This window comes from Crinia signifera, chromosome 9, assembly GCF_055691185.1.
Source record: "Crinia signifera chromosome 9, ASM5569118v1, whole genome shotgun sequence".
Classification (NCBI taxonomy): domain Eukaryota; kingdom Metazoa; phylum Chordata; class Amphibia; order Anura; family Myobatrachidae; genus Crinia; species Crinia signifera.
Window position 1 is genome coordinate 55,241,358 of NC_139225.1, and position 22,867 is coordinate 55,264,224.

Here is a 22,867-nt window from a genome sequence, read left to right on the forward strand (position 1 = left end):
CAAGACCCCCGGACAGGACATCAAACTGCATTTTGGAGCTTGCAGCGTTCCGGTCCGGGGGGTGTACTGTCCGGGGGGCTGTCTGTGACACCTGTCACCAGGGAGAGGAGGAGGGGGATAATACTCCCTGTATGGTCCGGGCATGTAGCAAAAACCGGACCGTCTGGACAACACAGGGAGGCTGTAATCTCCCCTTCCTCATGTCCCTGGTGAAAGCTATCACAGGCACCCCCCCCCCGCCCATCCCGGACAGGACACCCCCCGGACCGGACACTACAAGCTCCGGACTGCAGATTTTGATGTCCGGTTCGACGGTCCGGGGTCTAGTCTGGGTCCGGTTTTTACATAGTCCCGAGTTTTCCACACTTCACCATTACAGTCCAGGTTTTAAGGACATCCATACTTAAGCACACGTGAGTGAAGCATCTGCACCAAGCAAGGATAAAGTGAATTATAAGTGAAAAAAGATTATATAGTGTTATTATTGTTTGCATTTTGTCATTCAAGATTTGAGAATGAGGACTTGTGTTTATTCATTCAGGAGAACTTTTTGATAAGCACGCCAGCTCCCACCACTCCTTGTTCAACACAGAGACCGCAGTAAACCCCAAAACCACTCTCCGACGTAGAAGAACAATAATTGGTTTCTCCCATCACCAAAATCAAGATCAAGAAGAGCGTCGGACATCTGCAGCTTCTGAGTCAACCCCCAAAAAGACCTCATCAGGTTTATATCTACAAATCCTCATTTTTTTAAAACTGAATTTGTTTTTTCTTCCCACAAGAATCTGTTCACCTCAAAATTACTACATTTGCTAACCTTGGGGCAGATGTATTAAGCCTGGTAAAGAGATAAAATGGAGTTAAAGTGGAAGGTGATAATGCACCAGCAAACACCATCAGATGTGTTTGAAATATCATATCACTTCTACTTTATCTCCATTTTATCTCTTCACCACGCTTAATACTGTACATCTGCCCCCTTATCTGGAACAATTATAGAATTATGCACTGACCAGTGTTACTAGGCAACAATTTATTATTATTACCACCAGTAATTTATATAGCATACATATATTCCTCAGCACTGTACAGAGAAGATTTGCCCATTTATATCAGCCCCTTCCTCAGTGGAGATTTCAATCTATATTTACTACCACAAAGGCATAACTAGACTTTTTATTGCCCTGTGCCAGAATTGGACACCCCTCCCCCCATTTTCCACTAGTGACACAGGGTGCATGCCCTCGTTGCGGTGGGGCATAACAAAAGCCCCCCCCCACACACACACACACGCACGCTTGTAGAACACTGCAAGAAATTGGATTTGAACACAAATCCTCTCCATATCACATTCATGCTTCAGAGCTCTTTGTTATTCTGTTGAAATACCCTTTATTAAATAATGCATTTTAATATACTGTTATACCCATAACCTGTTGCATTTCAGTTAAATACTGTACCCTACACATTTTATTATTTTGTCCTGCATTAAAACTATGACATACAGTATGGCATATGACAAAAGCTACTTGTACTTAAAAAATAATAAGCATTGCAACTATGCAGATCTATGTATTGTTTAGCCACCCATCCAATCCCATGCAGCCGCAAACTATATAGATCTGTTCAGCTGCAATTCTGATATTTTTGTTTTCAGCTAGAATTCTTTAGCTTTCTATGGAGGGTCATATACATCATGAATACAGTATCTGACTGTAATGACAGAGATGATGAGTTTGAATCCTGTGTATGTCAGCATCTTGAATTTAAATTAAAGTAAAGTCCAACTGAACAAGAAAGAGATCTCAGGTTAAATGCATCAATGTTGTATAGGTATTAGTGTTGATATGGGTGGGGGAAGGAAATGCAGCAGATGTAATTACAACAGATAATTAAAAAGCAAAGCCAATAGCGCCCCCTACCCTAGACTGCTTTATATTAAGGCACAATTTGCGCCACCCTAATTACAGCCCTGCACTACCATATTTACAGAGGTGATTGAAAGTTTGTGAATCCTTCAGAATTTTCTATAATTATGATGAAATCACATATCTGTGTGTCAAAAGTTTGGATACCTTTAAGGTGCTCATACATGTTACAATTATTGTATACAATATTATATACAATATCGCATTTCATAGCATCTCGGTTTTGCGATGAGATGAGATCTAGTACAAAAAGTATGTGCTGCATATACTTTTTGCACTAGATCTCATCTCATCGCAAAACCAAGATGCGATGAGATGCGATATTGTATACAATAATTGTAACATGTATGAAGTTAAAATTAAAGTATTTTCAATCTCTGGGATGACAATAAGGAGTGAGTGGACAATGGCCCTTAAGGTGCCCACAGACGCATCAATTTTACTGTGCTATGCGTTTTTGACTGTACAATGGTTCTATACAATTTTTCTTCCAGCTTGCTATGCAATGTGCACTTGGATGCATGCGATGCGATGCGATGAACCCATGTTTGTACTGTTAATTTTCAGATGTAGTCTAAAAAGTACGTGCAGCACGTACTTTTTTAGACATAAAATATCGGGCTCCCGGGAACGCGCATCGCACAAGCCCATAAACACCACCTGATAATTGTACATAAGATGCGTTTTGTACTTAAAAAATACAAAACGCATTTGATAATTGATACGTCTGTGGGCACCTTGATTCAGATCTGATCGCAGTACAAATTTGTTTGGAAAATGGGCAAAACCATGTGCACTTCAGGTGGGGCAGATGTAACATTTGCAGAGAGAGTTACATTTTGGTGAGTTATTTTGTTTCTGTGCAGGGTAAATACTGGCTGCATTATTTTTACACTGCAATTTAGATTTCAGTTTCAAAACACACCACCCAAATTTAACTCTCTCTGCACATCTTCCCCACCTGCAGTGCACATGGTTTTGCCCATTTTCCCAAACAAATTTGTTCTGCAATCAGATCTGAATAAGGGCCAATGTGTCTTAAACCCCTTTCACACCGCATATCTTAAACGGTATATCACCCGTTTAAGTGCAGTTTGAAAGGGGTATTATCATTACAATGCTGTTTTGTCCCATCACATTACACAGGGATACTGAAACGGGTAGTACCCTGCTTTTTAACCATTTTGAATTACCGGTTTTCTTGAACCAGTAAATTCAAAACGGACCTTTCACACCGCACATATTACCGTTTTGAAACAGTAAAAAAACATAATTTTATAACTTAAGTGAGGTCTGAAAGGGGTATAATAAAAAGAATAAGATCTATCAAAGTCTGTGGTGCACAACACATGTTTGTATCATGTATCAAAGGAGACCTCAGAATAAATTATTGATGGAAAAGGTTACAAAATCAATCCCCCAATCGTCAGACAGATTGGCCCTTATTCTGGTTCACTAGCAAAGGCAGATTCCTTCTCAAATGGACAAAACCATGTGCACTACAGGGAGGGGGGGAGGCTGGGCAGATGTAACATATGCAGAGAGTGTTAGATTTGGAGAAAAATGTGTCTCTGTCTCCCAAGAAGGAAGCAGAGATATAGGGGGTGCAATGAATGGGCTGTTCCACTTTGTATGGCTGCTGCAAAAAAAACAAGTTTAGTCAAAACCTGGAGAGGTATATGGAAAGAAACAATGGATGCAGTGCTTTAAGATAAGATGAGATCTGATTTTAGGTGCTGCATCCATTGTTTCTTTCCAGAGTTAGATTTGGGTGAGGTATTTTGTTTCTGTGCAGAGTAAATACTATTGTCGTCATCAAGCACCTTCGGCAAACTCAGACTTTGTTACATCCGATGAATAGATCATATTTGTGATCAGTCTCTATGGGCAAAGCATGGTTTATAACAGGCATGTCCAACGTTGGCCCTCCAGATGTTGTGAAACTACACATCCCAGCATGCTTTGCAATAGTTTTAGCATTCTCTAATAGCAAAACTGTGGCAAAGCATGCTGGGATGTGTAGATTCAGAACATCTGGAGGGCCAACGTTGGACATGCCTGGTTTATAACAAAATGAGAGGAAAATAAGGTTTTTATGTTATAGAATAATTGTACATATTTCAGTATGATTTTATTTTATTTTTTTGTATAGGGAATGTCAATGGCATGACAAGCAGTGAACCACCTCCTGTTCCACCAGATTCTCCCCCTGCTAAGCCAGAATCATCACATGGGAGGCACCCAGGAGGCAGAGCAGCTACACCTCATCCTCAGCAATTGCCACTAAGAAAGACGTTCAGTGATCTTGGCCACATATTGCAATCGCCAAGCAGTATGGACAGTACAAGTGTAATGTATTCTAGTCCTCCATGCAATGGTGCTAAGGACACTGCTTCTACCACCTGGCAGGGAAGTTCTTTCAACTATATGACCCCATCTAGCCCAGTAAAAAGCCAGCAGGCCCATGTCAGTGAACATTCAAAAGGTTCCACCATTACGATGGCATTCTCTGGAGTTTGCAAAGGTGGTGGCTCTTTTAAAATAGGAAAAGACAACATGGCAAGGAGCAATGGAGGGAACACATGTTCTAGTGCCACACTCCCATCACCACATGTTGAACATTCAAAGGGAGAGAAGTCAAAAACTGTTTTCTGCAGTAGTCAACATGGATCAAGTCACACAAGCAGCTCATCAGCCTTGCCAACACCTTCTAGTGAGTGCACATTCCGAGAGAGATCACTTTCAATGCCAACAGATTCTGGTTCCATGTCCTCAGTGGACATCACCTACACAGAGAACAGAAGAGGAAGTGGGGACTATGCCCTAAACTATCCCAGTGGGAGCTCTGAGGAAAGCACAAGCACAGAAAATGTTTCTGGTGGAGCTGATCAAGAAAATCAGGAAAGGAGGAGATCACGAAGTATTTCCTTGAGAAAGCCAAAGAAAAAACCTTCTCCCCCTGCACGCAGTGTTTCCTTAATAAAAGACGCATCTGCTCAGAAACTGCAAGCGGTCTCCACGATGCCTAAGGAACAAAGGCCTAAAAGCCTCTGCATTGCATTTGATAGTCAAGGACATAGTTATATTCAAACATCAATGCAGGGTAACGCCACTATGCCAACATCAAAAAGTATGCTTTTTACTCAAAACTTGAATTATAATGATTGCAAATCTAATGACTTACACAGGACATTGTCTGGCTCTAGTACAGCAACAGCTAATACTGTGATAGAGTGCAAAAGGGTGCAAGGAAGCTCAGAGTCATTAACATCTCTGTACAATTCAAGGGCCACAACCCCCTCTCAAGTTTCTACAGAGACAGATTCAAAGATGTCATCACCTGGTAAACCTCAATGTTTGATGTCGCCATCTAGTGGCTATTCGAGCCAATCTGAAACTCCAACGGCAATTCCATCCTCATTCATTTTAGGGCACTCTCCTTACCAAAGCAAGGTAAGGCCTATGGTTCCTGAAAGAAAATCATCTTTGCCAGCTGTTTCACCGATTGATAGAAGTCCTAATATTCGTCAGTGTTTTGATTTACCACTAATTCCTCCAGCTCATTTGGATCTTACTGGCATAAGAAAGTCTTCAAAGAATAAGCTGAGGACTAGTAGGAACCATTCCGAGTCAACTTTTAGCACTAAAAGTCAGAGTCAGAAATCAAGTCCAGTGCAGCCCATAATGCCAATGGTCACTCAGTCAGACCTAAAGTCAATTCGTCTTAGATCAGTCAGTAAGTCAGAGACAGACGACAACTTGGATATTGTAGATCACATTGATGAATTGACAGATGAAGCTTTCCAATTGCCAGAAAAAAAGACAAAGCCACCAGTAGCAGAAAAACCCCCAATGTCTAGAAGACCAAACAGCCTTTCTTACAGATCCTCTACAAACATGCCAGACTCCCCTGTAATGTCACCCTCTTCACCTGGAAAATATTTTCGAGACCAGGTGTCTCCTCAGGATGCATACATGGTGATTGGAACTATACGGCACAAAAAAAATTATGATAACGAAACTCGTGTAGAGACACCACCTTCCTTAGACTCATCTCCACCCTCAGAGAGTTACTTCCACACAATGTCATCAGAGATTAGAAGCTTTTCACAGAGCAGCGTTGATGAAGATGAGTCTTTCAAAGGAAAGCATTTTCCAGAAAAAATGATGCTTCAAAACTTGATGTATACAGATAAGAAGAGAGTAAAAGTCCCACCACCTATTCCAAAAAAGCCCAGTGTGTTGCACCTGCCAGTTGCAAGTCCACCACCAAGCCAAATGGTGTCATCTTCATCTGAACAACGGTTGTCCCCAATTGTCACTATGGGTTATGGAGCCAGCTCTTTTCCTGATATTATTGAGTTTCAAAAATATAGTGCTGAAGAAGTCATTCATGCTGCCAAACCGGATCTTGTATCCGTTGATAACTTTCCAGGTAGGTGGCATTGTGGATATTGTGCTATAAGTATAGAAACTACATGTAAAATCCACATGTTTGGTGATAATGCATAATGCATGGGCTGCTGAGAGTGGGCGTGGGTACAGAGGTGTGTGGTAGTATGGTCCTGTAAGGCACCTTGCCTCCAACAAATTGTAAAATGAGTTTTCTCAGCACCAAAAAGCAGTGCTGTTGACCACACGGAGGGCACCAGCAGCCTCAGAGGGGGACATTTGAGGAGAAGTGATAAAGTGTCTGGTACTTTACCACCGACCAATCAGCTCCTAGCTGTTCCTTTTCAAACCCTGCCTGTAACTTAACAGTCAGGAGCTGATTGGTCAGTGATAAAGTACTAGGCACTGCTTCATACATCTACCCCTCAGTTTTAGATAAGCAGAAACATTTCCCTTTATTAGAGCATACCATTTTAATGTTAACAACCTGTTAAGGCAGGAGTGGGTAATAAGCGGCCCTCCAGCTGTTTATGAACTACACATCCCAGCATGCCTTGCATCTGTTTCATCATGGCCAAAAAGCAAAACTAAGGCAAGTCATGCTGGGATGTGTAGTTCATCAACAGCTGGAGGGCTGCTTATTGCCGCTGAGAGTGGGCGTGGGCATGGGTACAGAGTTATGTGATGGTATGGTCCTGTAAGTCACCTTCCCACCAACAAATTGTAAAATTAGTTTTCCCAGCACCATAAATCAGTGCTAGCGACCACACAGAGGGCACCAGCTGCCTCAGAGGGGGACATTTGTCCCCTTCATCAGCTCTGCAATTAGTACCCACTACCCACTCCTCTCAGTGCCCCTGGCCATACCCATCCAGTATTTTTCCTACAGTAACATTTATAAACAATTAAATAGTGGTGGAATGTGGGGGAGGATGGCTAATTTTGGAATAAGATTTAGTATATTTTCACCACAATTTGATTTTGGAAAGGAGGTATATTTGCAGGTTGATGGGAGAGAGCGAAGCAATACATTTTGGGTAGCAATATCTCCTTCCTGAGAATTTCAGTAGATTGTTCTGCCAAATAATGGCCCAAAATGTTCTAAATTCTCGGGCAGTGATAAAGTACCAGGCACTTAATCACTTTTCCTCCCTTATCACTGCTTCATACATCTACCCCTGAAGACCATAAGAAAAGAATATGCAATTCCAATGCTAACCCTATTAGTTCCCATTCACTGAAACCTTTTATGCTTAAAGCAATGTCTAAAACCATATATATATATATATATATATATATATATATATATATATATATATAAATTACAATTAAAAACAATACATCCACCGCATATTCATATATATATGATATAGTGATATATATGATATATATGATATATATATATATATATATATATATATATATATATATATATATATATATATATCATATATATTAATATAGTGTTTTTAACCATAATTTAGGCAGGTATTCAATGCGGCCGGCGAGGGGGTTAAACAGCGAGAATTGCAGAAAACCAGCGATCCTCGCTATTTAACCCCCGCGCCGGCCGCTCGCTCTATTCAATGTTCTGGGGAAATCCTTGCTGTCATAGGACAGCGAGAATTCGCCAAAACAGCGAGACCGGCGGCTAATGCAGAAAACTCGCTCTATTTAGCCACGAGTCTCGCTGGTTCAGGAGCCGCATACGCCAATTCCCCCTCGCTCAAAAAATGGAGCGAGGGGAAATTGGCGTATGAGGGGGCTGTGTTGAATACTGACAGGGTGAGTGGTGACAGCGAGCAGGAAGCTTTACGGTAAAAGGACAAACAGATAGCAAAGTATGAACTTCAGGCAATACTATCGATGGCAGGTTTTTACAGAAAGCAATGCCATTCTGGCCCATCATTAATACCGACAAAGACATTCCTGCCTTGTCAGGGTCTAGACTCATGCCAGCGTACACCCGGGGCCCGAATCTTCGGGACCAGCTGGTAAAATTAGATGTAGCTGAATTGGTCGCTGATAATAAACCCCTGCACTTTTTGTCTAAACTCAAGGGATGTTACCGCTGTATTGGATGCACGACATGTAGCTCCCTACTGATGGGGAATCATGTGGTGCATCCGTACAGTGGGAAAAAATATTATATCAATCATGATAAACCTGCACTACAAAATTCGTGGTGTATGTGATATTGTGTCCTTGTGGGTATTTTTACGTGGGGATAACAGACACCACCCTGCGTATGGCCAATCACAGAATGGCAATTCAGGCGGCCATAACAAGGGGCACCAGTGACCAGCTGGTTTCCCGTCACTGTGCTGAAGCTGGGCACAGCGTGGCCAGCCTACGCACAAAACTGATTGACCACCTGCCTCCTCTCAAACGTGGAGGAGATAGGAGTAAAATATTGCTTTGTATGGAAAGTAGGTGGATTATGGAACTTGATACAATGTCCCCGAAGGGGTTAAATGAAAAGCTAGGCTTGCATTGCTTTCTGTAAAAACCTGCCCTCGATAGTATTGCCTGAAGTTCATACTTTGCTATCTCTTTGTCCTCTTACCGTAACTCAACCTATTTAAAGAAATATGTATATGAAGACTACTGTATAGTCTAAATTATGGTTAAAAACACTATATTAATCATGTTATGAATATGCAGTGGATGTATTGTTTTTAATTGCATTTCCCTTAATAAATGGGGATGTCTTTTTAAATTGGTGTGGCCGCAGCCGGCGCTGTGAAGCGACTTCTCTTGTGGTATCGGGCTGATGGACATGTTCAGCTGCTCGGTTCCACAGGTGGTCATCCTTAGTATCGAGCGTGAGTCAAATGGTGGGGGTGGATTCTGAGGCGTGCCTTTGTGTTTAAATGTTGTTTGATGTCAGTTGTACGTTGCTCCATGATGACGGAGACGTGTCTCCAAAACATGTTGGAATAAAGTAGCCACTATTTGCAACCAAGAAGTCTCATAGTGGAACGCAAGACAGTTTTTCAGACAGATTTGGGTATGTTTTACAATGCGCATGGTCCCCAGCGTATGCATCTGCTGAGTTTTGCGCAGATCAATTGCATCTCCATTTAATGCTGAAAGGACATACAGTATCTGGGTGCTGACAAAAGCATTAACTAATAATGGCAAATTAAATATAAAATCAACTGCAGGCTTTTCATGTGTGAAGACGCATCTGTTTTCAGGCACCAAGGGATGAGATTTTTAGTAAGGTTCTGAAATCGCACCATATCGCGTGTTTAAAAATCTGCAATTTTTTTTACTAATTCGCAAATGTAATAGAATATGATTTTTTTGTGTAGAATCGCTATGCCCCCGACAAAATGAGTAGGGGTCCCTCATATTTTGGCAACCAGCACCAGGCCCAAACAGCGAGCAAGGTAATGCCACAGCCAGGGATAACTTTTTATGCTAGTTTCCCTGGCCGAAGCATTAATCCCTATGGCTGGTCAGCCTGGGCAGGGACCCTGGAGGAGTGTTGATCCCCCAATAAAGGGGTCCCCCCTCCAGAGTTAACCCTGCCTGGTGAAATAGTTAATAATAGAATAAATAAATAAATATGAAATTAAAGGCAAGGACATCTAGGGTAATATTCTCGGAATTATTACCAGTGCCATGCGCTAGCCCAGGGAGGCAGAAGGAGATCAGGGAGGTAAATGTGTGGCTAAAGGACTGGTGTAGGAAGGAGGGATTTATGTTCATGGAACACTGGGCGGACTTCTCGATCAGGCGCCATAATTTTTGCATTGATGGATTGCACCTGAATGAGGAGGGGGCTGCAGTGCTGGGGGGAAGCATGATTAGAGGGTTGGAGGAGATTTTAAACTAGGTGATGGGGGGGGGGGGTAGCTAGACACTATGGGACCTGTAGTGAGTATAGTAGGATTGGGGTCAAGAATCAATTTGGGGGAGGAGGAGGGGGGAGGACATACTTACAGGCAATGTCTGGGGTACTAATAAGGGTAATTTCCAGGGTGCTTCAGGAACATTATGTAATAACAGTTATGTTACCTCATTACAGCTCTTAGGTACAGATGACCTTAGGGCAGTGGTTCCCAAACTGTGCGCCTAGGCTCCCTGGGGTGCCTCGGCGCACTTGCAGGGGTGCCTCAGGTTGGTGGTCCAGAACCAATTCAAATTATTTATGATCAATGAAATTGGCAAAATCAGTGCTTGTGACTTCAGTTATAAAATATGTGGGTTAACAGAAGTGAATCTTGTTCCTCGCCACATAACTGGACCTAAGGATAAAATATAATCACAACTTATTTAAATTTATATTTTTTTTCTGAAATTCTCAGCAACAAAATTTTGGCCTAGGGGTGCCGTGAAAAATATTCTGATACTGTAGGGTGCTGTGATTCAAAAAGTTTGGGAACGACTGCCTTAGGATGTGGGAAGGAGTAAACGACATAGGAAGAAGTTTCAAAACTGTAAATAGGTCAGGCAGTGGGCATGGTGGGGAAGGCTGTAGAGAGTCTATTGAGGGGGAGATGGGTACGAGTAAGTAAGTAAGGAATACAAATAAGTCTAGAGGAGTAATTAAACACAATGTTAGGGACGCAACTAAAAATAAACATAAACTAAAATGCCTACTGGCTAATGCAAGAAGCTTAGCAGGTAAAATCGAAGAGCTAGAAACTGTGGTCACTAGGGATGATTATGACATTATTGGTATTACAGAAACATGGTGTAACGAGTCGCACAACTGGGCATTAAGCATGGACTGTTAAATTAGTTCTTCTCATCAGTGTTTACTAAGGGAAAGCAGACTGTGGAACGCACACATACCACAAATGGAATGAACAAGCCGGATCCCAATATTGATTTCTCGACCGAGGAAATAATATTGAGACTCAGCAAAATCAAAACAAATAAATCACCAGGGCCAGATGGGATTCATCCTAGGGTACTAACGGAATTAAGGGAGGAACTGGCTACCCCGCTACATCTTTGATAATTCACTATCATCAGGAAAGGTACCAAAAGACTGGAGAATAGCAGAGGTAGTGCCAATATTCACAAAAGGAAAAAAGGAGGATCCCACTAATTACAGACCTTTTAGTTTAACATCAATAGTGGGTAAGCTATTTGAAGGATTTTTAAGAGATGGTATCCAGGAATATTTAGACCTTCATAGTTTACTCAGTAATAACCAGCATGGGTTCGTGAAATATCGTTCATGCCAAACTAATCTACTTGGTTTCTATGAAGAGGTTAGCAAAAACCTTGATAATGGAAACGCTGTAGATATGATTTACCTAGGTTTTGCTAAAGTCTTCGACACAGTACCACACAAGAGGTTGATAAATAAAATGGAGGACCTGGGATTAGGGGCAAATATCTGTAGATGGGTAGGGAACTGACTGTGTAATAGAGAACAAAGAGTGGTTGTGAACAGTGCCGTATCAAATATGATACCAGTACTAAGTGGAATGCCACAGGGTTTGGTTCTTGGGCCCATTTTGTTTAACATTTTTATTGAAAATATTGGGATGTGGTTACTCAGCAATGTATCCATCTTTGCGGATGAAAGAAAACTGAGCAGAGTTATTAAATCATCAGAAGATGTCACCACGCTTCAAAATGATCTTGACAATCTAGATGACTGGGCAAAAAAGTGGAAGATGAGGTTCAATGTGGAAAAAAATGCAAGGTCATGCACCTTGGGAGACATAACCAGTGTGCTAGTTATAATCTAAGTGGGGAGGAATTGGAAAGGATCTAGGAGTCCAAATAGATAACAAACTGGGGTGTAGTGCTCAATGTAATATAGCAACAAAAAAGGCCAACAAAATTCTAGCATGTATTAAAAGGGGAATGGAAACTAGGGACTCAGAAGTAATTATGCCACCGTACAAATCATTGATTAGACCCCACCTCGAATACGGAGTACAATTCTGGGCCCCACACTATAAAAAGGACATCATGGAATTAGAAAAAATCCAAAGAACAGAAACAAAGCTTATTAGGGAATGGAGAATTTAAGCTACGAGGAAAGATTAAGCAAGTTAGGACTATTTACACTAGTGAAGAGACGATTAAGGGGGACATGCTCAACATGTACAAATATATCAGGGGCCAATATAAGGAACTGTCAAACACCCTTTTTTCTACTAGAAAGGAATCTAGGACGCAAGATCACGAGTTTAGATTAGAAGAAAAAAGATTTGTTTATCTAGAAGAAAAAAATTCTTTATGGTCAGAGCAGTCAAACTTTGGAACTCTCTTCCTGGAGAAGTGGTGTCGGCAGACACTATAAATACGTTTAAAATAAGGTTGGATAAACATTTATTGGTTAAAAACATCCATGGGTACAAATAAGAAACATAGGGGGTTATTCTAGTTCACTGGCAAAGGCACAATCACTCTCTTATGGACAAAACCATGTGCACTGCAGGTGGGGCTCATGTAACATGTGCAGATAGACATTTGGGTGAGTTATTTTGTTTCTGTGCAGGGTAAATACTGGCTGCATTATTTTTACACTGCAATATAGATATCAGTTTGAAGTACAAACCCCACCCAAATGTAACTCTCTCTGCACACGTTACATCAGACCCACCTGCAGTGCACATGGTTTTGTCCATAAGAGAGTGATTGTGCCTTTGCGAGTGAACTAGAATAACCAACATAATCTGTCTTTAAAATATCGGAACATACTGTACAACAAGGGATAAACTACTATAAACATAGGTTGAACTAGATGGACGCAAGCTATTGAGCCTTATCTACTATGTAACTATGTAAGAATAAAACTATTGTGTAATGTTGTGAAACTACAAGTCCCATCAAGCCTATAAACGTATACAAATCTAATATACGCATTTAATTCCATGCATGCAATGTGTACACTCCTCTGAAGTAGCCCATAAATCTGTTATTATAGCATTGAAGAGGATTTTTAGTACTTCATACCATTAGTGTTAGTTCCCCATACAAATTTACTGAAACTCAGCATTTGATTAGTGATTGCAGACTGTTTTCATATATTTTAGGACATCATACAGATATAGGAGGAGAGAACAAATGTGTGTCAAGCAAGACAGCAGACTCCATCATTGAATATGATGATGAAGTGTTTGTGAGTTCAAGGACTACAGAAGACCTATTTACAGTCATTCACAGGTAAGAGTTATATTGGTATAAATAAAACAGTGGTAAATAAAACACATCTGATTTAATGTTCCAGCTAAGTCAGAGGTCAGTCAGCCACGTGGAATGTGAAAGTGTAAAGTGGCTTTCTGAAGATTTAGCAACTAGCACCATGTAAGCTCCAGAATTAAATGTAAGCCTCAATATTGCATAAAGGCATCCAGTGGCGTAACTACATTTAAAGTGCCCCCCCGCCAGGAAATTTGGGTGCCCCCCCATAAGTTAACACTCGCCCCCACCCCACCCCAGAAAAGTTATCACCCTCCTTACCCCGTTGCCGCCGGACACGCAGATCTGTCGGGTCCCTGGCTCCTAATAAAAAGTGACACTTGGAAAATGGCTGCCCCCATAATGCAGACAGTTTTTGAGGATGCTAGAGGGAGTCAGCGGCCTCCTCTAGCAACCTTAAAAACTGTCCGCTGTATGGGGGCAGCCATTTTCCGAGTGTCACTTATTAGCAGCTGTAGCCGGGAGAGCCGGGGACCGGACAGATCTGCGTGTCGGGGTTGGAGGCGGCGGCAATGGGGTAAGGAGGGTGTTAACTTTTCTGGGGGGGAGGAGCACCGGCGGTAACTATAGTCCCGCAGACCCCTCCCCCACCTTCTTAGCGCCTCCCTGCCACCGCGGGGGCTGCGGGACTATAGTTACACAACTGAACGCTTCCTCAAAAAGTATCTTCTGTAAGGGGACAGGCATTTTGAGAGAGCTATTTTTTCCATATCAGAAGCCAGCCAGGAGGAGATCCGGGACCGCAGACAAGTAGATCTGTGAGTCCCGGCCACACACCCGGCGGTGGCGGCAACAGCAAGCAGCACCAGCAGGGTAAGGCAGGGCTAGAGAAGCGCATCAATAGCGCCGCAGACCCCCGTGACCACACTTACTCATCTGCAATGGGAGTGGGGAGTGCTGGCGCTCCGGGGTTGATGTAGATTGGCTGACGTTATAACAGTTTTGTAGTGGTGGTAAAGGAATGATGGGGAGCTGGGAGCAATAACTGTAGGCTGTGTGTTGTGACGATGTGTGGACAGGGAGCAATAACTGTAGGCTGAGTATTGGGAAGATGTACGGGCTGGGAGCAATAACTGTAGGCTGGGTGTTGATGGTAGGGATCGGGAGGAGTGGAATTCCGACTGTGGGTGATGGTAAAGTGGCCTGTCCCATGAAGTGGCAATGCCTGATGTCTAATTGATTGATGAGGGTGTAGCAGTACCCGGATTCCTTCACATCAAGCCCTGAAGTGGATGTGTGGACCTCCAAAGATAATGGCAGGAGTTCAGGAAGTGCAGGTTGTGTGAAAAACTGATAATAGTAGTAGCTTACCGTGTGGTTCTGATGTTTCTGCAAATTCAATCCAATGCAGCAGTGTCCATGAGTTGCAAGTATGGGGGCATATGGGGGAAGGTGATAATGGCAAATGAAAACTGACTACTGTAGCTTTAAATCAAGCACAGTTTTATTCCATAAACAATACACAATGGCAATAGTAAGGGGGGTTGGTGGAGGCGTGGGGTGGGTGGCCACCACTGTATATAATATTGTAGTATTGACTGCTCAAATTATGGAATTTTCAAAACAATATGTATCTGTGTACCAGATAGGCACATTTAGATCTTCTTTCTCTGTATCTCTGAAACTCACTTTCTTTATGGGTTACCCACACACAGAGAGAAACACCATAGATTTATATCAGGTGCATAAAATCATAGTGTAGTATTTTGTGATACAAAAAAGTGTTGAGTCTTCTATATCCATAATTTCCGATTCCAAAACACGGAATCTTTTGAGCTTGACTAAGATAGTGAAACTCTGATTTCTGATGGTTAAATTTATATAAACTTTGTTTAATACAAAATGTTCTTAAAATATTGTATAACATTACCTTCTGGCTTAAGGAGCATACACAAGGGGGAAATTTTCCCCCCATTTCTAAGCGATCTGAGTAGCACTGATCATGTGACGACGATACACGTTCCCGCGCGTCACCATTGCCCACTGCTTGCACTGTCTTTACAGCTGGATTGCAGGGCTTTTTCTAAAAACAATAGGCTAAGCACTGCGTTGCACAGATCGCTCAGCATACATCGTGGTGCGCATCGCGGGTGTACCAAAATGTGTGCTGAGTGATCATGATAAAGCACGTCATTCAGCCTCCCTGCATTAGGTATGCAAATATTTAAAAATACAGAATACAGATGGAGCTGCTCTTATTAGATGGGGACCTAGCGAGACTATTGTCATGCGCCAGGTCCACCGTCCACCACGAAACACGTGCTCGCCCCATTCTCTTTAGCGTTCCAGAAGCCCTGCATCAAAGTCCCGGCTCCCTGCCCTGGCCTGCACCGAAGCCTGCCTGTGCCTGCCCCATACCCACAGCTGAGGTACTGTATAGTGGGTCACATGAGCGAGTGTGATGCTCGCGCATCCCCGCCATCCGCCAGAAACTACGACATGGCAAGCTGGCTGAGAGGGGCTCCATTTCTACATTCCTCCTTGATTTTCTAATGCAAATATGATGCGCTAAATAAGCATTACATGAAATAAGGCGGTCCACATCCCTGAACCAGTTGGAAACAACACAGAGGGGTAAATTTACTCAAATTGGAGTTCTGTTGAAGATGGGGTGTTGTCCAAAGGAACCAATCAGATTCTATTTCTTATTTATTTAGCACCTTTTAGAAGATAATAGATTAAATCTGATTGGTTGCTATGGGCAACATCCAATCTTCAATAAAACCATCTTCGTAAATTTACCCCAATGTGTGTGAATATCCTCTCTGAGAGCCTGGAAGACAAAGCTGCAGTTGGAGCTCACACCTGAATTTGAGTGCAGCAGAGTTCAGTGTATCACACTTGTAGAGGATTATCACCATTATCAGAGGAGCTATTAATCAGTATACATAAAATTGTCTATTTTTTGTGAATCAATAGCTTTTACTAAATACAACACTATTATCAATCTCTGGTTTGTTGAATGTCTTTTAGTATGTGGGTATGTTCCAGGAGATGAACATAGAGAATTGTTTTTGGGAAAACTTTCCATTGGTGGTTAAAGAACATTGATATAAACCTTGATGAATTTATTTTGAAGCACATAATGATTAGATGCTATATAATTGTATTTGTATTACAAAATGCAACACCATGGGGGCAGAGCCGGCCCTAACCAATTTGATGCCCTAAGTAAGATTTGGCTGGTGCCCCCTAGCAGAGCAGGCCCTAACCTAAATGACGTCCTTGGTAAGATTTTGGCTGGTGCCCCCTAGCACCACCACTAGTTCCGCCTCTGACCCTGCTCCCCTTTCCCAGCACCATCAACCCTCATCATAGCAGTCATCATTTTGGTGCTCCTACCCGCAATATTTTGAATAGAAACAGTGCACACATTCGGTGCACAGCCCAAACAGGGGTGTGTTCTTGCTGGGAAGGGGCATGGCCACACAATAGTACCTCCAATTCAAATTATGCCACACAGTAGTGCAACTTTATTCACATTATATCATGCGATGGTGTCCCTTATTCACGTTACATCACACAGTAGTACCACTTTACCATTTATAAATTACTCCTCACATTATTCACATTATACCCTTAGAAAAAAATCCTGACAAAATATTGTATTTTAAGCACCTCCATGGCCACACTGTAACCCAGTACAAAGCCCTTCCATCAGACTTTGGCCTGGGTAATTTGTACCCCCTACCCCTTTCTCTCGGCACCGCTGATAATTCCACACAGTAATGCCCCTTACACATGACACACATTATTAATGTCCTTATAAACATAATGCCCTTACACATATGCCAACCTTTATTAATGCCCTTCATACACATAATGCCCCTTACACATATGTTGCACATTATTAATACCCGTATACACATGACACACATAATGCCAGTTACGCATATGTCGCACATTATTAATGCATTTATACATGACACACATAATGCCCCTTAAACATATGCCGAACACTATTGCACAACCAACCCACCTGCAGACAGCACTCACACAGCCGCTAACACTGTGACCTCTGCCTCTGCTTGGATACAGATGTTTCCTCATACATCTTGCCTCAATAGGCCATGCAGCTCCTGGCCAGTTCACTAATGTTGGGTGCCTTTTTTCTGAAAAGTCGTCTTATTTGCATTGTTATGTGACCAGGACACATAAGGAGCTTCCGATGATTAAAATTATATGCAGCATGCCTATATTCTGTGTGCGACTGTGGATGTACCAGCATACGGAATGCTATGTTACAGTGATTTCCATGAATACACTATTTCATATGCAGATACAGCCTCACTCACACACAGAATATAGGCATGCTGCATATCATTTTAATCAGAAGAAGCTGCTGGTGCCCCTAGGCATTCCAAATTCCCTAGGCATTTGCCTAGTTTGCCTATGCCTAGGGCTGGCTCTGCATGGGGTCATTCTGGTTGGCTCGCTAACCTTCGGCAATTTTGCTGTCGGAGACCATAGAATGATTTCTACCCTGCTCGCAAATCTGGCTGTCAGTCTGTGGCTGATTCAGACTTGCGGCGCCCGGGTCCGAGAACTGGGCAGACGGCTGGCATCCTGTCAACCACCCGCCCCTAGCAGGCATGTGCCCGTCTGTGTTGGCATGGGGATGACCAGCATTTTCCTGGGGGAATCTAGAGATTTTGTGGCTACACCCAGGAAACGCAGGGCATTTGCATGTAAACGTTCCCCCCTGCCCACCTATGTGTATGCACAGAGCTTAAGCATTGGTCACCTGTGCAAACATGATGGGACAGAATCAACAAGAATGACCCCCTATGTTTTTAATTCCTTGGATATGAGGCTGAGTATGTGCAGTATATTACCAGTAAACAATAAATTCCCAATCACATACACAGTATATCATGTAGAACCTTAGTGACAAACCTGTATCTAAACAGAAATGTTGAAATTATTTATTGTTACCAGTTATTTATATAGAACACACATATTTCAAAGCACTTTACAGAGTATTGTTGAACAATCACATCAGTCCCTGCCCCAGTGGAGCTTGCAATCTATATTCCCTACCACATGTACACACATTCATTCTAGGGTTAATTTTTATTGGGAGCCAACTAACCTACCAGTATATATATTTGGAATATGGGAGAAAACACCCATAGAAGCACTGGGAGAATATACAAACTATGCACGGTTAAGGCCATGGTGGGCATTCGAACCCATGACCTCAGTGCGGTGAAGCAGTAATGCTAACCATTACACCATGTGTACTGCATCCGTGCATGTAATACTTAATGTAAAACTGACCTTTACTAGGTTTTAGCTAGGTTGCCTACCCTTGAAATAAGTTGTAGTGATACTGACTACTTATTGTGATCCAATGTAGATCTTTATTTTGGGTAGTTTCACCATTTCTTGCTTTTTATTTTAGATCTAAAAGGAAGTTATTGGGTTGGAAAGACTCTGGAGACTCCTTTGGTAGCAGACAAAGCTCAGTGTCACCAGTTAAAAATTCATCAAGCTTCACAAATAGCGACTTTTCAACTGGAACCATGAGCATTAGCCGGACTTCCAGCAAAAATGAAGACTTTAAAGCGCTTCTCCAAAGGAAGGGAAGCAAGAGCAGCCTGGGGTCCCGCCCATCAGCTGCAGAACTTTTAAAGACGACCAATCCATTGGCACGGAGAGTGATGAATGAGTTTGCCCCAGAAATGGAGAAAAGTGGCAGCACAAAAACTTTGCCTTGAAAATCTTTTTTTTTTTTTCCAGTCGTTTTGAGAGAAAACGGAGTAAAAAAAATCTTTGCTAAAATCGCATTTCAATGAATCATCCGACAAGGACAGACCATATCTAAGCATCAGTCATGGAAATGTGCATGAAATGGGAAACTCATTGATTTTCTTAACTGGATATTTGAAGAAAGAGTTTCTTTGAAGAACTTATTCATATGATAAATAACCTTTCATTTTCTGTTACAGTTACCTAGAATGTCATGAAAAGACTGGCTTTAAGTCATGCTGTGCCAAACTGGTTTCCTAAGTGAAGTAATAATATTTCATTTGCCACACATTTTTCCTGGAATGTACAGGAGATACTGCATGTAACCCAGAAACAATTACTCAATTACTATGAGCTTTGCATTTTGTAGTATATATATATAATTTTATACTCAGATTTTCCCAGCCAAGTTGGGAGAATTGAAAAAAGTTTTAGCTCCAGCCTTGGAACTTTCTTTCTGCATCAGTTTAAGTGACGAAGTAAAAATCCAATCTGCTTCAAAAGAATACACCACCAATAACATTTACAGGCAAAATGTATAATAAGATAAGATTTCAATTTGTCAGAATTAATGATATTTGATATAAAGATACTGTATGTGATTAGTGTGTAAAATATTATATATGAGAACATTAAACTTCTTGCTAAGTATAGGGAACCTTGTTGGACCCTAACAAGACTTACACAGAGGAAGGCAGCTTGTACTTTGTAACAAGTGCTAACTCTCTTCTCCGATGGGAAGGGACCTTGTACATATGTATTTATATGCCCTTTAATATGAAAATGAACATTCAATTTCAGTTGCCTTGTAAATATTAGAACGATATTACTTATTGGGTCAACTTGTACTCTACTGTAGGTCTAGTGACTTTGTAACCTAACACAATCATATCATGGAAAATGCTAGCAGACTTTAATAATTGTCAAAATTTCTCCAACATTAATGAAAAAAATTGGATTCATTATTTGATTTATTTACTTTCACAGCTGTGATCTTGTTGATGTCTAGGTGCATGTGCCGGCTACTTCTATAATATCCCCTGCCAGGTCCATATACTTCCTTAGGGTATGACTTAAACAGGAGTTGTGACTGCAGAGTGTACATTACAACCTTAACAAGCCTTTACAGAGCTATCTACCATGATGGCAGTAAGTACATTACATCATCTGTGAATTGACAATCAAGAGAATGTAAGGTGAAGTGCTGGTGACCTTGTAATCATAAGTTTGTACCTGTAGTGCATTTATGTAAGTAGGATGTCATGTTCATTAAAGGGACACCTGCTCAACACATATGTATAGGAATCAATTGTGAGGAAGCAACACTGACTGTTTGCAATCCCTCTGCTGATAAATGCCAATGAGGGGTGAAGTCACATGTGCAATGGAAATCCCTGAGGTGGGAACCATAAAGTTCTGCTAGTTTTGGGGAGAAGGGGATGTTAGTGTAATACTCATTTATGGGTAGAAATTGGGCTTGGCAGAGAGGCTGCCATTAGATACACATCTTAGCAAACATGGCCTTACATTGCTGCACAGTAGTATATTGGCCACTTTGGTGTCCCCTGAAAGGAAAGACAGCCAACTACCAAACATACTGTATAAGAGTTACGTTAAACTTCTTGCTATCACCACAGGATCATACCGAAGGAGTTGACAGCATCCACACCACTAAATACACAGACCAACAAGCATTTATGTAATATTACTTTATTATTATTTCAACGAAATAGGAATAAGTAAATTATTACTCAGTTACTGTAATGATTGCGACCACCCTTGTTGGCGTCATTATAGACAAGTGTATGCAAGAGGTAGGACCTTCATGAAAAGACATGTCAAGGACAGAATTGAGAATAATATTAGTCTTTTGGAGCTGAAGCAGGTACCAGGTGGCCATCCAGACAAAACTATAGATCTGCTGGAGCTGGAGAGCAATGGAAAGCCGTGGTCTGTGTAAGGTGTTATCTCAGTTTTAAGTCACAAACTGCCCTGACAATCAGAATGAGGTACCAATCCCCAAATGTGGGCCTAGGGATGGTTGTCCATTATAATGGAATAGTCTGTGTGCTACAGAAAGCATCAAATATTTAACATATTAAACCAAATAGTTTGGGGTTGTAGAATCTCGTATAAAAAACACAGACAACAAAATATCCCAAATCATAATAACATTACTACTAACCGCACCCACTCCGCTGTAAAATAATCACTGTACAAATAGTTGTGGATTAAATACCATCATTTCATACTAAAGTATGTGTCAATCCACATTCTTGTACAGTAATGTATCTTATAAATATATATACATTATAAATATATATATATACATACACGCACACACACACATACACAAACATCTGGATGTTGTACTTTTGACACGCTAATCTGAATTTATATTGTAAACGTCGGAGCTTTGTGCTATGATGATGGTTTCTATCTGCTGTTTATTCATTGTCTTTTCATCATGGAAGAGGTCAGTAGTCCCCAGCCTTGTAAGGAATGAAACTTTTCTTTGCAAGGGTCAGTTCCATATTCCAGGACTGCTTCTCAATATTTGAAGATGATGATGACCAGAACGTGTGCATATATTCAAATGTATTGATCCACATTGCCTTTTATTTTGCATCCAGGTAATAAATATGTACTGGTTTACTAAATATATATCGTATGCCGTTGTTTTATTTAATTATGTTAATATATGCATGTCTTGTGTAGTACCCCCTTGACATTGCATACTGTAAATAACCCAGGGCTCACCAGCCTTGTTGCCGTGTTGAACCGGGTCGATGTACAGTGTGAATGGGCCTTTTCAAATTTCCTGGGTCCAGCAAAATGGCATTCTGACCCAGGTTAAAGGAAGGGTTAATCCTGGGTCAGACCCGGGTTGCAGTGCATTGTGAATGTGTAACACTCTCATTCACACTATAGGGAGGAGGCAGCGTCAACTCCAAGTGCTGCCTCCCAAATGATATGCCGACACTCCACCCAACTCCTTTCTGATGTCAGCGACCCAGCTTTTTGCCGGGTCACTGTGGGGGACTATCATTGCAAATCCCGGGTCACTCCTGAGATGGACCAGTTTCCAAATCCCAGGTGTGACCTGGCATTTGTATTCTGTATTCTCATTTCTGTTGCCTATTTCTCTAAAAGGAACATTTTTAATTGTGAACCACTGGCAGTAGCACACGCAGGTTTTCTAAGTATGTAGAAACCCCTCCTGACTGACCATAAATTAATCCCCACCCCCTTTTGGCCTGATGACGTGATTCATTGATGACTCTGCCCCCTTATATTTACCCACAAATTGTAGCATTATGCAGCAAGCGATGAGCGTAATGGCGCAATTTTCTTCACAGTAATTCACATTAGAGCTGTTGCAGAGACAATGTATAATTTATCTTTAGAAAGGACACCTAGAGATATTGCAGTGTATAAACAGGCAGTAATCGCACATACACACTCCCTACTAATATATAAAAATGAAATGTATGTTTTTTGCTCAGTCATGGCCATATTGTTGAATTGATTGACTTGAAAATAGTATAGAGGCTGGGTTACAAGATAGGCTATGTGTTTTCGCCACTGCCTAGGTCTGACAAGCCACGGTAGTC

General features: G+C 41.6%; 1 protein-coding gene across 3 annotated transcripts in view; it reads left to right on the forward strand.

Annotated features, from left to right (window-relative positions):
• NHSL2 (NHS like 2) overlaps nt 1–21,917 on the forward strand; it is a 256,785-nt gene extending 234,868 nt beyond the window's left edge. For all 3 annotated transcript variants that reach the window (XM_083159099.1, XM_083159100.1, XM_083159101.1), the window contains exons 5-8: nt 542–727; nt 4,084–6,366; nt 13,337–13,466; nt 18,907–21,917. In XM_083159099.1, coding sequence (XP_083015225.1) covers nt 542–727; nt 4,084–6,366; nt 13,337–13,466; nt 18,907–19,222 — 2,915 coding nt within the window. In that variant the 3' untranslated portion in view covers nt 19,223–21,917. The remainder of the gene's footprint in view (nt 1–541; nt 728–4,083; nt 6,367–13,336; nt 13,467–18,906) is intronic.
• The last annotated feature ends 950 nt before the right edge of the window (nt 21,918–22,867 follow it).